This window comes from Epinephelus lanceolatus, chromosome 22 (assembly GCF_041903045.1).
Source record: "Epinephelus lanceolatus isolate andai-2023 chromosome 22, ASM4190304v1, whole genome shotgun sequence".
Classification (NCBI taxonomy): Eukaryota; Metazoa; Chordata; class Actinopteri; order Perciformes; family Serranidae; genus Epinephelus; species Epinephelus lanceolatus.
In genome coordinates, this window is record NC_135755.1 from 32,546,324 (window position 1) to 32,559,799 (window position 13,476).

General features: G+C 41.2%; 1 protein-coding gene across 1 annotated transcript; it reads right to left on the reverse strand.

Annotated features, from left to right (window-relative positions):
- Positions 1 to 2,675: 2,675 nt before the first annotated feature.
- Positions 2,676 to 12,582, reverse strand: LOC144459819 (uncharacterized). The gene is made up of 2 exons (XM_078164508.1): positions 11,890 to 12,582; positions 2,676 to 6,604 (listed from the first exon to the last, which is right to left on the reverse strand). The coding sequence occupies exons 1-2, from the start codon at positions 11,980 to 11,982 to the stop codon at positions 5,318 to 5,320; spliced, it is 1,380 nt and encodes a 459-aa protein (XP_078020634.1). The 5' UTR covers positions 11,983 to 12,582; the 3' UTR covers positions 2,676 to 5,317.
- Positions 12,583 to 13,476: the final 894 nt, after the last annotated feature.

Genomic DNA, 13,476 nt, shown 5'->3' on the forward strand with positions numbered 1-13,476 from the left:
GCCTTGCTTTATTAATTGCTGCAGTATTGCCTTTTTTTTAATTTTGTCCTTATAGGCCTCATACACTTCCATAAGGAGCATTTGCCCCGCAGTAGAAAAGCCTCCACTCACTCCTTTCCTTTGCTTTTTGACATTTTGCAACATTTTCGGCACTCGACTAGTTTGGGCTTTTTATTTTCCCTGGGCACGTGCATGAGTTGAGGCTTAACAGGTGAGGCTTGAATTAGCGTCAGTTGGAGCCAGCTGATTTCACTTGATGGAACGGGTTGGAGCTAGATTGGGAGTTGGCCTTTAGTCAAACTTCAAGATTACACCTTTGTCTGGATATTCTTAGCTACGTTGATGGAATACCCCCCAGTTCTTTATCGCAGCTAAACAGTTGTGGAAAGTGTTTAGGTTGCTAAGATCATCTGGCTTTACTGGAAAATATAGCTGAGTGTCATCAGCATAGCAATGATAACCAATCAAATGATACAACCAAAACTACTGATTATCTGGCCCAAGGGAAGCATATAAAATGAAAAAAGAATGGGACCAAGGATTGAGCCCTGGGGCATCCCATGTAACAGCAGAGTGGATGAGAACACATAGTTACCTATGGAGACAGAAAAACATCTGTTTGACAAATATGACCTGAACCATTGTAGGGCTTTCCCTGAGATACCAACATATGTATTCAGTTGGCTGATGAGGATGGAGTGATCAATGGTGTCAAAAGCAGCGCTCAAGTCCAGTAAGACCAAGATGGAGAGTTCCCCTTTATCAGTTTGCATAAGGATGTCATTCATGACTAGTAATGGAGCAGTTTCAGTACTGTGGTTTTGACGAAAACCAGATTGAAATTTATCAAAAATATTATTTCCTTCAACAACTTGGAGAAGCTGCTCAGCAACCAGTTTTTCCAGTATTTTGGAAATGAAAGGTAATTTTGAGATGGGTCTGAAATTGTTCCAAATGGCTGGATCAAGGCCGGGTTTTTTTTTTTTAAAGATTATTTTTTGGGCTTTTGCCTTTAATGTACAGGACAGAGTGAAATGGGGTGAGAGAGAGAGCGGGGGGGGTGACATGCAGCAAAGGGTTGCAAGCCGGAGTCGAACCTGCGGCCGCTGCAGCGAGGCATCGCCTCTGTACATGGGGCACCGGCACTATACACTACGCTACCGATGCCCTGGCCGGGTTTTTTTTTTAGGAGTGGCTGGACACTCTTAAACTGATCAGGGACAGAACCAGGAGTTAGGGACATGTTTATAATAGTGAGTACAGCAGGGCCAATGACAGGAAGGACCTCTAAAAAGAATTTGGGGGGTAAGATATCAAGATTGCAGGAAGAGAGGCGCAGATGAGAAATTGTCTCTATAAAGTATTGCATGGTAGTGGGGGCAAAATGGGTTAGTAAATCTGGAACACTACAAGGTGGATCAAAAGTGGTGGATGGGAGCACAATGGTGGATCTAATTCTATTGATCTTGTTGACAAAAAATGATAAATGCAATTCATAGTCTTCAGATGAGGTGGCAGAGATAGTAGCGGGAGCAGGTAGTACAAGCTGATTGATTGTGCGAAACAGCTTGGGGATTGTGTTTATTAGCGGTAATTAAGTCTGAGAAATAAACTGATCTTGCATCCTTGATTTTTTGATTGAGTAAAGTTAAAAGTTCTTTCATGTATTGTCTTCTTGTACGTATGTATCTTTTTCCATCTGCGCTCAGCCCTGCATTCCTGCTTACAGCTACGGATATCATCATTTATCCATGATGATGATCTCGTGGCTGCTACTGACCTGGTTGTAAAAGGTGCAATGGCATCCAATGTAAAGGAACACAGATTATTGAAATTATCGACCAAATCATTAATGTTAGAGGGTTGGATATGGTGATTATATAAATCAGAAAAAATAGATGAGAAATTTGAGGCAGACTGGTTATTAAAATGCGTGAACATACTGGGCGCTTCTGACTTGGAGCAGTTGCCTGGGTGTAGGAGTCAAATAGAATACATTTGTGATCAGAGACAAGATCAGTCAGTGAGAGGGAGTTAATTGTTGGGCCAAGAGTAAAAACAAGGTCAAGGGGGTGTCCCAACCGTTGCTCCTGGCCGGGTCTTGAGAGGCAAAGTGGTCCAAGGGGAGGGGCCAGACTAACAGTGAGTCAACAGACCCTGATGAATCAGACCTGGAGCACCTCGCCATGATAACAGAAACAGAGCCCCCTTCTGGAGGCAGGCTAGAGAGGGAAGCTGCACACGGGACCAAAAATCAGTCAAGTCACTAAACATTTCATTCAGCATGTTGAGTCAGCGTCTGAGACGGCAGAGCCTGTCTGTGATAGAGGTCTCAGGCTGATGCAAATACTTTGATCACAGCCATGGTTAGAGGCAACAATATCAGTTTTCAAATGCTTATTTGGTCAATCAGCCTATATATATCTACATGGACTTGACTCATGGGGCTCGGTGGGGCACAGTCCCAAAGACCAATATGGAGTCACCATCCTGTGGGCTCACCAGTGGCAGAGATACGCTTCAGGGTCGGGTGCATTGTGAGCCGCAACATTGCCCCGGACAGTTGCATGATTGATTTTGAAAAGTTTGAGGTCAGTGTACAGAAACTGCTCAACTTCAGCAAACACTGAAATGAAGAGACTCGGAGAACCACGGAGAAAAGTTACAGCCAGCAAGATTACTTTTATTGCAAAGTACAACTCAACAATACAGGTCGTAGTCAACAGCGGACACAGCAGAAACAGCCCTGCTCATACAACTTCCAGAAACTTTTATGCTATCTGAGTGAGTGGGCGTCTGTTCGTTTGTGTGCATGTGTGTGTGTGTGTCCATGTGCGTTCGTGTCTGGGTCTGGGACCTAACCATTCTGCCAAGTTTGATTTCCTGGAAATGACTGTACAAGAATTACTCAACATTACAAAAACAACTCCTTAAAAGAAGTCCTTCGTAGTAACTCCAAAGTACAACAACTCGACAGTATTCAAAAACAACTTCTTATAAGGAGTCCTTCCTATTGCGAAATATGACATCTGGTCAACTGTTTCTAAGACCTTTTGCAACTGACATTATTTTCACATTTGATATAGAACAATACATTATCTGCCTCTACATAGTCCATCCTCTTTATGATTTTATCATAAATTACTTGCAGAGATAATATATGGTAAATGAGCACCTATGTTTGTATAAGTATGAGTAGGATATATAGCAATGTGAATACAACCAGTGTTCCTTACTAACAGGAATATATGATCTTGTGTGAAACTCTTAAACTTGAATATGATAATGCATAAGAACACATACAATATGGTGATATATGAACTTGGCATGAGTATATGATATTACATGAAACACTGAAACATATTTTTAGCATCCATCAACACTTCAACTGATGGAGGCGAAAAACTAGAGTTGTACCGATACTGATACCAGTATCGGAAATGCCTCCGATACTACCTAAAATGCGGTATTGGGTGTCAGCGAGTACAGCCTATGACCAATCCGATACCACGTAATGCCTCGTGTCATTTTGCATACGCACACTACAGGCAAACGAAATGGAAATGGAGCAGAGTTTAAAAAGCATTCTACTGTCGTCTTTAAAATCATAATAATAATAAAAAAAGTTTTATGGCATTCATTCTACTATTGTGTATTTATTTCTTAATATTTTACATAGAGGTTTAGGAGTTGAGACATTACGCGCTGGGATCGGATCGGTACTCGGTCTCGGCAAATACCTAAGGTTCAGGGATCGGAATCGGTATCGGGAAGGAAAAAGTGGTATTGGTACATCTCTACGAAAAACCTGGCAGCTGTTGAATCCAGGAAAAGTCCCCCATCGGCCCCCTCCCATTAGGTGGCCTAACAGATGAATTTTCAACAGATGGATCAAATACACCAGATAAAATGCAACTTACTTATTAGATTATAATGGAATCACAGAAATCATTTTGGATAATATGCATAACTTTCTAAGTCGAAATCAGAGTACATTTCCTTCTTGTAAAATAAAAACACAAAGATGAATACAGAAAAAATAAAAAAATGAATATAGAAAATGGTGTCAGAGCGGTGGAGTATGCTGTTCACAGTCTCTTGTTTATGTGATATCTTGTATGTGGTTGTGGTGTATATATTCCCCGTCCTCTCTTCCAGGAGAGAATAACAGCCATTGTTCATCTCTCTCTCTCACAGTTCCTCCTCATCATTTGAATTTGTCTATGTAATCAGGAATTGGGAATAAATCTGGTATTTCCTCCCCCCTCTGTGCCAGAAGGACTCTGCGCACCAATTGTTCAGGGGTTAGCATACTTAGCATTTGTGCTCCTTGTATGCCCATTACAAGGTTCAGCTTCTTGTCCATCGCTCTCTCACACCATTTCGTCAGGATAGGCATGATGCAACATGTCAATAAGGAAAACAGAATTAGTTCTATCAGTACAATTATCCCTGTTTTAGCCAAAACGGCTCCCCATTTTCCAAAGATTTCCTCTAACCCATCCCACTTGATTCTTCCACTCTTACCAGCATTTTCAGTCATTTCAGATTTTAAGGCTTCAAATAGCAAAAGAAAATGTTCCATCAGACAAAGTGTTATTCGAAATAAACGTACAATAGAGCATCCCGAACATTTTACATACTCTCCCTAGTTCTGCTAAAATCCAATGTAAAGCTTGCCTATTCTATCATGCCATGGCACTGGTTTCATGCAGTTGCTGACCTAATTGCTTAAGAACTTCAAATGTGTAGTTGACATATCTCTGTTGGTTGTAGAAGGTTGGTTGTGATCGTACAAGAATTACTCAACATTACAAAAACAACTCTTTAAAATGAGTCCTTCCCAGTAACTCCAAAGTACAACAACTCGACAGTATTCAAAAACAACTTCTTATAAGGAGTCCTTCCTATTGCGAAATCTGACATCTGGTCAACTATTTCTATGACCTTTTGCAACTGACATTATTTTCACATTTGATATATAACAATACATTATCTGCCTCTACATCAGCTCTCACACATGGGAGTCCTACAGAGGGGAATCTGGTGGTCCAACATAGGGTTACAGTTGAAATAAAAAAAACAGATATAAATAATCAAAGACAAAAGTAAGATATCAACACAGCTCTCAGGGCATGGGGAGGAAGCAGTAGGAAGATGTTTGTCTGGCCCTGAAAATGTCCAAAACAATGCAGGGTAAATACATTTGTGGGCTTTAATGTAACTACCAACATTGGTCACATCAGGACGGGTTCTCTCTGGTGTGAACATGTTGGTGGATTTTTAGGTCATACCGTTCAATAAAAGCTTTCTCACACTAGTCACAGCTGTACAGGTTCTCTCCTGCATGCTGGCATTGGTGTGATCTCAAATGACTGCACTGGGCAAACAATCTTCCACATTGTTCACACCAGTACGGCTTCTCTCCTGTGTGAATACGTTGGTGGCATTCTAAGGCCCCTGACCGTGCAAAGGCTTTGCCACATTGATCACAGCTGTACGGTTTCTCTCCTGTGTGAATACGTTGGTGGCTTTTTAAGACCCCTGACTGTACAAAGGATTTGCCACATTGATCACAGCTGTACAGTTTCTCTCCTGTGTGAATACGTTGGTGGCTTTTTAAGGTCCATAGCTTTGCAAAGGCTTTGCCACATTGATCACAGCTGTACGGTTTCTCTCCTGTGTGAATACGTTGGTGGTATTTTAAGGCCCCTGACTGTGCAAAGGCTTTGCCACATTGATCACAGCTGTACAGTTTCTCTCCTGTGTGAATACGTCGGTGGGTTTTTAAGGTCCATGGCTTTGCAAAGGCTTTGCCACATTGATCACAGCTGTACGGCTTCTCTCCTGTGTGAATACGTTGGTGGAATGTTAAGGCCCCTGACTGTACAAAGGCTTTGCCACATTGATCACAGCTGTATGGTTTCTCTCCTGTGTGACTGCGTTGATGGGTTTTCAAGCTACCTAACTGTGTGAAAGCTTTGCCACATTGATCACAGCTGTACGGTTTCTCTCCTGTGTGACTGCGTTGATGGGTTTTCAAGCTATCTAACTGTGTGAAAGCTTTGCCACATTGATCACAGCTTAACGGTTTCTCTCTTGTGTGACTGCTTTGATGGGTTTTCAAGCTATTTAACTGTGTGAAAGCTTTGCCACATTGATTACAGCTGTACGGTTTCTCTCCTGTGTGAATTCTTTGGCGAGTTTCAAGGGACATGCGTTGCGTAAAAGTATTCCCACATTGGTCACAGCAGTGCGACTTCTCTGCAGTGTGAACACAGTGGTGACTTTTTAAGCTACATAGAGTGGTGAAAGCTTTCTCACACTGATCACAGCTAAACAGTTTCTCTGCTCTCTCTTGTTTTTTTGAGGTCCCTGACTCTGTGAAATCCTTCCCACTTTGGAAAAAACTGGACAGTTCCCCTTCAGTGTGAATGCGCTGATGGGCTTTGAGGGCACTGCAGCGAAAAAATGTTTTCTCACATTGGTCACAGCTGTATGGTTTCTCTCCAGTTTGAAGTCTTTGATGAATTTTTAAAGATCCAGATGTTGTGAAGGATTTGTCATGGTGGTGATGTATAAGTTCCTCTCTTCCTCTCTGTTCCTATAGCAACAAACAGAAAAAGAGTTAATGAGTTGTCACGGTGCAGCGAGCCAACTAAAACCATAAATAACATTTAAAGCATGTCTGAGAAACATAACCCAAAATGTCTGACTAATGCATTACAACAAATGTTATGACAAATAACTTACAGAATAGTTTTTATTCAGGTTTTGACTTTTTGATAGGAACTGATACCAATACTACTTATCAATGCGACTCTCACTGATACTTCTCTCGATAATTTAGTGGTTTATTGGTTTTGGGTTGGACCTGAGATTCTTGACTTGTGCTCATGTCTCCCCCAAGACTGTACAGGCTAACCACCACACCAAAGTCTCTTCTCATTTTCTTTAAATATTTGTCAATTACTTTTCATAACCCACATAAACCACTTGTCATAAATCAGACCAGACTGCTTTCATTGCCTTAACGAGGGCAGCATCTACACACCCGACACAGTGGGTGGCGCTACATGTACCTTTAAACTTGCTTTGCAAGCCGCCAATAAACACAGAGAAGAACAACAATTGCAGCATGCAGTCTAGAGGTTAAAACACGTCACAGTGTGGATGTCTTTCACAGTTTCAGAGGAAGACAACAGGATTACACCGAGGGTCTGATGTCTGACCACCCGACAACCCCCAGATCAACAAACTCCCTGGAACCGGTGAACAGGTTATATATCCCGCTTTATAGACACAGCGCTGAAGGACCGTCTCCAGAGTGTTAGCACGAGCTAATTAGCAGCAGCGGCTAACATCCAACACCGAGCTTTTAAAAGGCTCACCTCTGTAGTTAAACGTATTAATAACCGCTCGCCATGTGGTGCTACAGTTAGACATTATTTGTATCGTTACCTCTCTGACTGCGTGTGTGTGTCTGAGCTGAGTGTTAATGTGTGAGGTGAATCAACAGTAGCTGTAGGCTGGTGTATGATGGGACGTTGAGGCGGCGCCTGGGCGTGACGATATAAACATGTGATCCAGCAGATGTAAGGCGGAGCTGCTAATGTTGATGTTCATCAGCTGTCAGTGTTTGTCTGTTAGTAGAGACTCCACTCTGCAGTGTAGTTTATACAGAGAATTACACAGTAACACTGGGCTTCATCATCATCATCATCATTATCCTCTGTCTTAACGTTAACATTACATTTAATACTGATTAAAATGTGTCAAATGAAGTCAGTTTGATTTGATTCGGTCAGAGCTGTGGAATATTAAATCAGCCTTTCTGACCCTCAGGTGAACATTAACTACAAGTTATACACTTCTTTTAAAATACAAAAATGTCAATTTATCAGTTATCAGTATCGGTTACAGGGTTCCTACACATTTGGAATTTCAAAATTCCATACTTTTCCATACCCTAATTTCCAGACTTCTCGGCTTTTTTTTCCCCCCAGAGAATATGCGACATCTGAGTAAATATATCAGTGTATCATATTTCACATCATATTTAATTATTCTTAATAGGCGATTGTAGCCAAGTACCATAATGGCATTGAAATAAAAACTCAGGTAAGTTCAATGTCTGGGCTGAGGCAAAAAGGTTGGGACTCTGGGTGCAAGCGATGCAGTAACGAGACGTTGGTGTTTTTTTCTTTCATGTGGCTCAGAATAGCTTTCTCCCCCATGTTGGCAATGTCAAACGATTTCACACAAAGCTTGCATCTAGCTCTGTGTGTGAATTGGGAATCCTTGGCCAACCAGTATATATATACGGTATCGTCAAGCCATCCATCCAAAACTTGCATCTACCCATTGTGAACCACGTGAAACTCGTCTTCTTGTCGAAGGTGCAGTGTTGGAGTGAAACTTGATACCTGGGGGGCTGGAGGAGGGTCAACCTCTCAACAAAACACGTCAAACGTTGCAATCCCAACCTCCACCAACTCCCCCATTCCTCACAGCCAATCACACAGCAGCATTTCCTCAAACTGGTACTGCTAAACACCCGTTCACTCAACAACAAAGCACTCATCTTAAACAAAGTCACTACTGACAACAAACTAGTCTTCCTCTGCATCACGGAAACCTGGCACAAACATCTGGACTATTTTTCACTCAACCAAGCCACCCCCTCCCGATATACTTACATTGACCAGCCCCGTCTCACTGGAAGAGGCGGCGGTGTGGCCTCAGTCCATAAGAGAGACCTAAGAATCACCATCATATCCACTCCCTCCTTTCAGTCGTTCAAACACATTGCTTTTAAACTCCCCGGCCCTGCTCCCCTGGTCACTGCTGTTATTTACCGCTCTCCCAAGCCCAATCCATCTTTTCTCTCTCACTTCTCTGATTTTGTTATACAGCTCTCTGTCATCTCACCTTCTGTTCTTCTCCATGGTGACTTCAACTACCACATTGACAACATTAACTGCAAACATGCCTTTGAATTTCTTGATCTACTGGACTGCCTCAATCTCACTCAACATGTCAACTTCCCCAGTCACAATCATGGCCACACTTTGGAGTTAGTCTGCTCCACCGGTCTCACCATCCATCAACTCTCCAGCATCAATCTCCATATCTCCACCACTTGGCTATCATCATGGACATCCATCTCCCCACCCCCCTCCCCAAGGACAAATGCATAATATCATTCAGAAACCTCAAATCCATCTCCCCTCAAGATTTCTCAGCTTCTCTTTCCAACACTCTGTCTACTCTGCAATTCCTTCCTCTAATTTTTTCAATCCAAAATTGACACCATCTACAGTTCTCTAACCTCCTCCCCCTTGGTCAAATCATCCGTCATAATGGTCTCTGTTTTCAATGCTACACTGATGATGTCCAGCTATACATCTCCACTAAATCCATCACCCATTTAACCCACTCCACCCTGTCATCCTCTGCCTCCTCCCCCTTGGTCAAATCATCCGTCGTCATGGTCTCTGTTTTCAATGCTACGCTGATGATGTCCAGCTATACATCTCCACTAAATCCATCACCCATTTAACCCACTCCACCCTGTCAAACTGTCTCTCTGAAATTAAATCCTGGATGCAAGAAAACTTTCTTAAACTCAACTGTGACAAATCCGACATGATCCTAATTGTTCCAAATTCCCTCACCCAAAGAGCCAAAGACTTCCACCTCACCATCGACAACTCCACTCTGTCCCACTCCCCTCACTGCCGCAACCTTGGTATCATCTTCGACAGCAACCTCTCCTACGACCAACACATCAAACAAGTCACTAAAACAGCCTTCTTTCACCTTAAAAACATTTCTCGCCTCCGCCGCTCACTCTCTTGCAATGCCGCCGAAGCCCTGATCCACGCCTTCATTACACCCCACCTTGACTATTGCAATAGCATCCTTTATGGCACAACCTCCAAACTCCTCAATAAACTCCAATATATCCAAAACTCTGCCGCCCGCCTCCTCACTCACACCCGCTCCCGCAACCACATCACCCCTGTCCTTCAGAACCTCCACTGGCTCCCTGTCCCACAACGCATCCACTTCAAACTCCTCCTACTCACCCATAAAGCCCTCCACAACCAGGCCCCCTCTTACCTCACAGACCTGCTCCACCCTTACACCCCTTCCTGCAGCCTCCGCTCTTCCAATGCCAATCTGCTCACCATCCCCAAGACCAAGCACAGAACCTGGGGGGACAGAGCCTTCTCTGTTGCTGCCCCCACCCTCTGGAACTCCCTCCCAAAACACATCCGTGACTGCATTGACCTCCCATTATTCAAATCACTACTCAAAACTGACCTGTTACGTTCTGCTTTTAATGTTCAGCTACTTTTTTTATTCATCTATTTATTTCTTTTTCACTCCCATTGCTATTCCTCTTTGTCTTTGATGTATTTTGCTGTAAATTGCGTTTTGATGTGTTTTTAACCTATTCTGTAAGGTGACTTTGAGAACTTTGGAAAGCGCTTTATAAATAAAATGTATTATCATTATTATCATCATCATTATTATTATTATTATTATTATTATTATTATTATTATTATTATTATTATTATTATTTATGGTTAGAATAATAAAGCTGCGGACAGGGACATGTTTGCAGAACTAGGTAAACTTGTGAATGATTGGAAAATAACCTACACTTCAGATCAAGTGATAATGGGTGGAGACTTCAACATAGTTGAAATGTGATTTTGAGATTTCAAAACTGCCTATTAAGTTGTCAGATTTCCATAAACAGGTACTGCATTACTGGAAAATGATATAGACCCATAATTTCACACCACATGTCTCCACCTTGTGGAATAATAGAACCATTACAATTAGTAAGAAAACCTTGTTTAAAAAAGAATGTATGAGAAAAAAGTGTTATATGTTGTTGACTTGATGGATGAACATGGCCATTTTATTCAATGTGATTCATTTGTAGAAAAGTTTCATTTAAAATGCTCTGTCAGAGAGTTCAGTCCAATTTGTAAAGCTATTCTGCTTCCTTTGAAACACATGACACAAAGCACTCTTACATATTCACATGTGGTTATTAAGTTGCCTGAAATAAAGATTGGTGAAGTGTATGTTGGTGATAAGAAATGTAATAACAAAGTCATTGGTAATGTTTTGAAACGCAAATTGTTTTCTGATTTTCAAAAGGAAGAATAATTCATAACGGGAACATTTTAATTCATAAATGTTTCCATTATCTTAAATGGCCAATTTCACCAAAAGTAAAAGACGTTCAGTTTAGAATTGTAAACAATGTTTATCCAGCTGCTGAAACTTTACGACAAAGATTTCATTTTGAAGTAAATCCTTCTGTGTATTTCATTCAAGAGAACCCGAAACTATTGAGCATTTATTTTTTTATCATGGGTAAACATCATTTACACCATTGCAAATGGAAAAACTGTAAACCCTCCACATTTTGCTTTAAAAATGAACTGAAGAATTATTTATCATCCATTAAGATATTATCTAAAAATAATCAGTCCCTTAAAGACCTGTATGAAGTCATGTTTAAGTCTCTTACATTTTAATTTCATCCTTGCTGCTGTTCATTTTCTTTAAATCTCCAACGAGCCTATTGTTTGTTCTGCGAGCTCTCGCGAGAACAGGCGACGCTCTGCGCGGGAAAATACCCTGCAACACAGACCGTCTCAAGTGTTTCTTTACTCTGAGTGAGTTAAAGATGAAAACAGGAAACACGGAGACATAAAAACCTTTTTGCTTTGTTACATTTCCTTTCTCCAGATGTGATGTGTAACCAGAGAATGAGCGGATGATCCACGGAGCCTCGAGACTCGTGTCTTTAGTGTGGCTGCTGTCAAGTCGTTTTTATGCATGACGTCATCAACACTCACCTCAACATCGCTGCTATCAGAGGACGAGCCTGCTGCTTGTCTTCTGGGGACCTTGTTGCTCCGGTGCTCCGGGTTCTGCTTGTCCTCCTCCATTCCGCTCCTCTACTGCTCCTCCTGCTCCTCCTCTCTCATGGAATCTGATGTCCTGGGCTGACTCGTAAGGAGCCTTCCTGTTATAAGCCCCGCCCCTCTTAGTTACTGTTACTAAGGAAGAAGATTTCCCGCCAGCAAGTAATGAGTTCTTTTCAAGTTGCTTGAATAGAAAAGTTGAATGGGGGATCTATAGAACTTTAGGGACTGTTCTTTATTTATCAGAGGAAGGGGTGACTGGGTGCAACTTTTTTTTTTTTACCCTCCCTGAAGCTCCAAATATTTTTCCTCGAGCCTCCCTGAGTTACTGGGGGAAAATCCACCAACCTCCCTCCACCATATAATAGATTTTTATAACTTAGCTTTTGATGTCTGAAAGTTAAAAATTGAGACAGAAACCTGGAGTTGAAAAAAAGCCTCAGTTTAATTAACAGTTCGTACAAACAGTTTATTCAATATCACTATTTCAAGCTCACATTTATTTATTTAAATGTTTTTACAGAAGCATTTGTCACACGTGGTGCGTCCAATTACAGTCGGAAATTTGAAAATCTAACAATGATTTCTGTTTTTAGTTTCTGGCTGATAAATGGTGTAATTTTGGTGAATACTGTGTTTTTTATTTTGTTTTCTTTACGACACTATCACATTTATTTTGACATACTATACTATAACTCTTGTTTTTAGCATACAAAACCATGACATTTTTGGGCATACTAAACTATGATGTTTATTTGCCATATTATACTATAAAACATTATATATATATATATATATATATATATATATACACACATACATACATATACACACAGACACACACACACACATACACACACACACACATATATATATATATATATATATATATATATATATATATTAATTACATACTATAGTATGACCTTTTTTTTAGCATGCTGTACTTAAACATGTTTGGCATACTAAGATTTTTTTTGCCATATACATTGACTTTTTTCTTACATATTATTTTATGATTTTTTTTTATTATTATTTTTTTTAACCATACTACACTATGACATTTTTGTTATGTACTACTGTTAAAGCCACTGGCCTGTGTTGTTGTTTTTCTTTGTATCCCCTTCCTTTTTTCCTCCAGGTCCCGCCTCTCCCTCATTACTAGTGGTTGAGCACACCTGAAGCCACCTGTAATGGGGGAGCCATAAAACAAGGCTATTCAAGAGAAGGCTGAGACACGGGGTCAGACATGGGGGGATTGCACATGCACAGTAAAATCTGGTCTGCACTTCCTCAAAGGCTCAGTAGATGGCGTGAGACCGCGGAATAAGGGGAATGTTTGTTTCATGTCAATGAGGTGCCCTGAGGGTCTTGGGTTTCAAAACGTCACTCAATTTGAATATCAGTACGCAAGTGTGCACTTGTAGGCTCAGTAGCGTTACATGTCTGTCAGCGTATATTTGCCAAAAAACAGCACCGCACCAAGCGCACTCCTTGATCGCCTGAGCGGATCCTGCG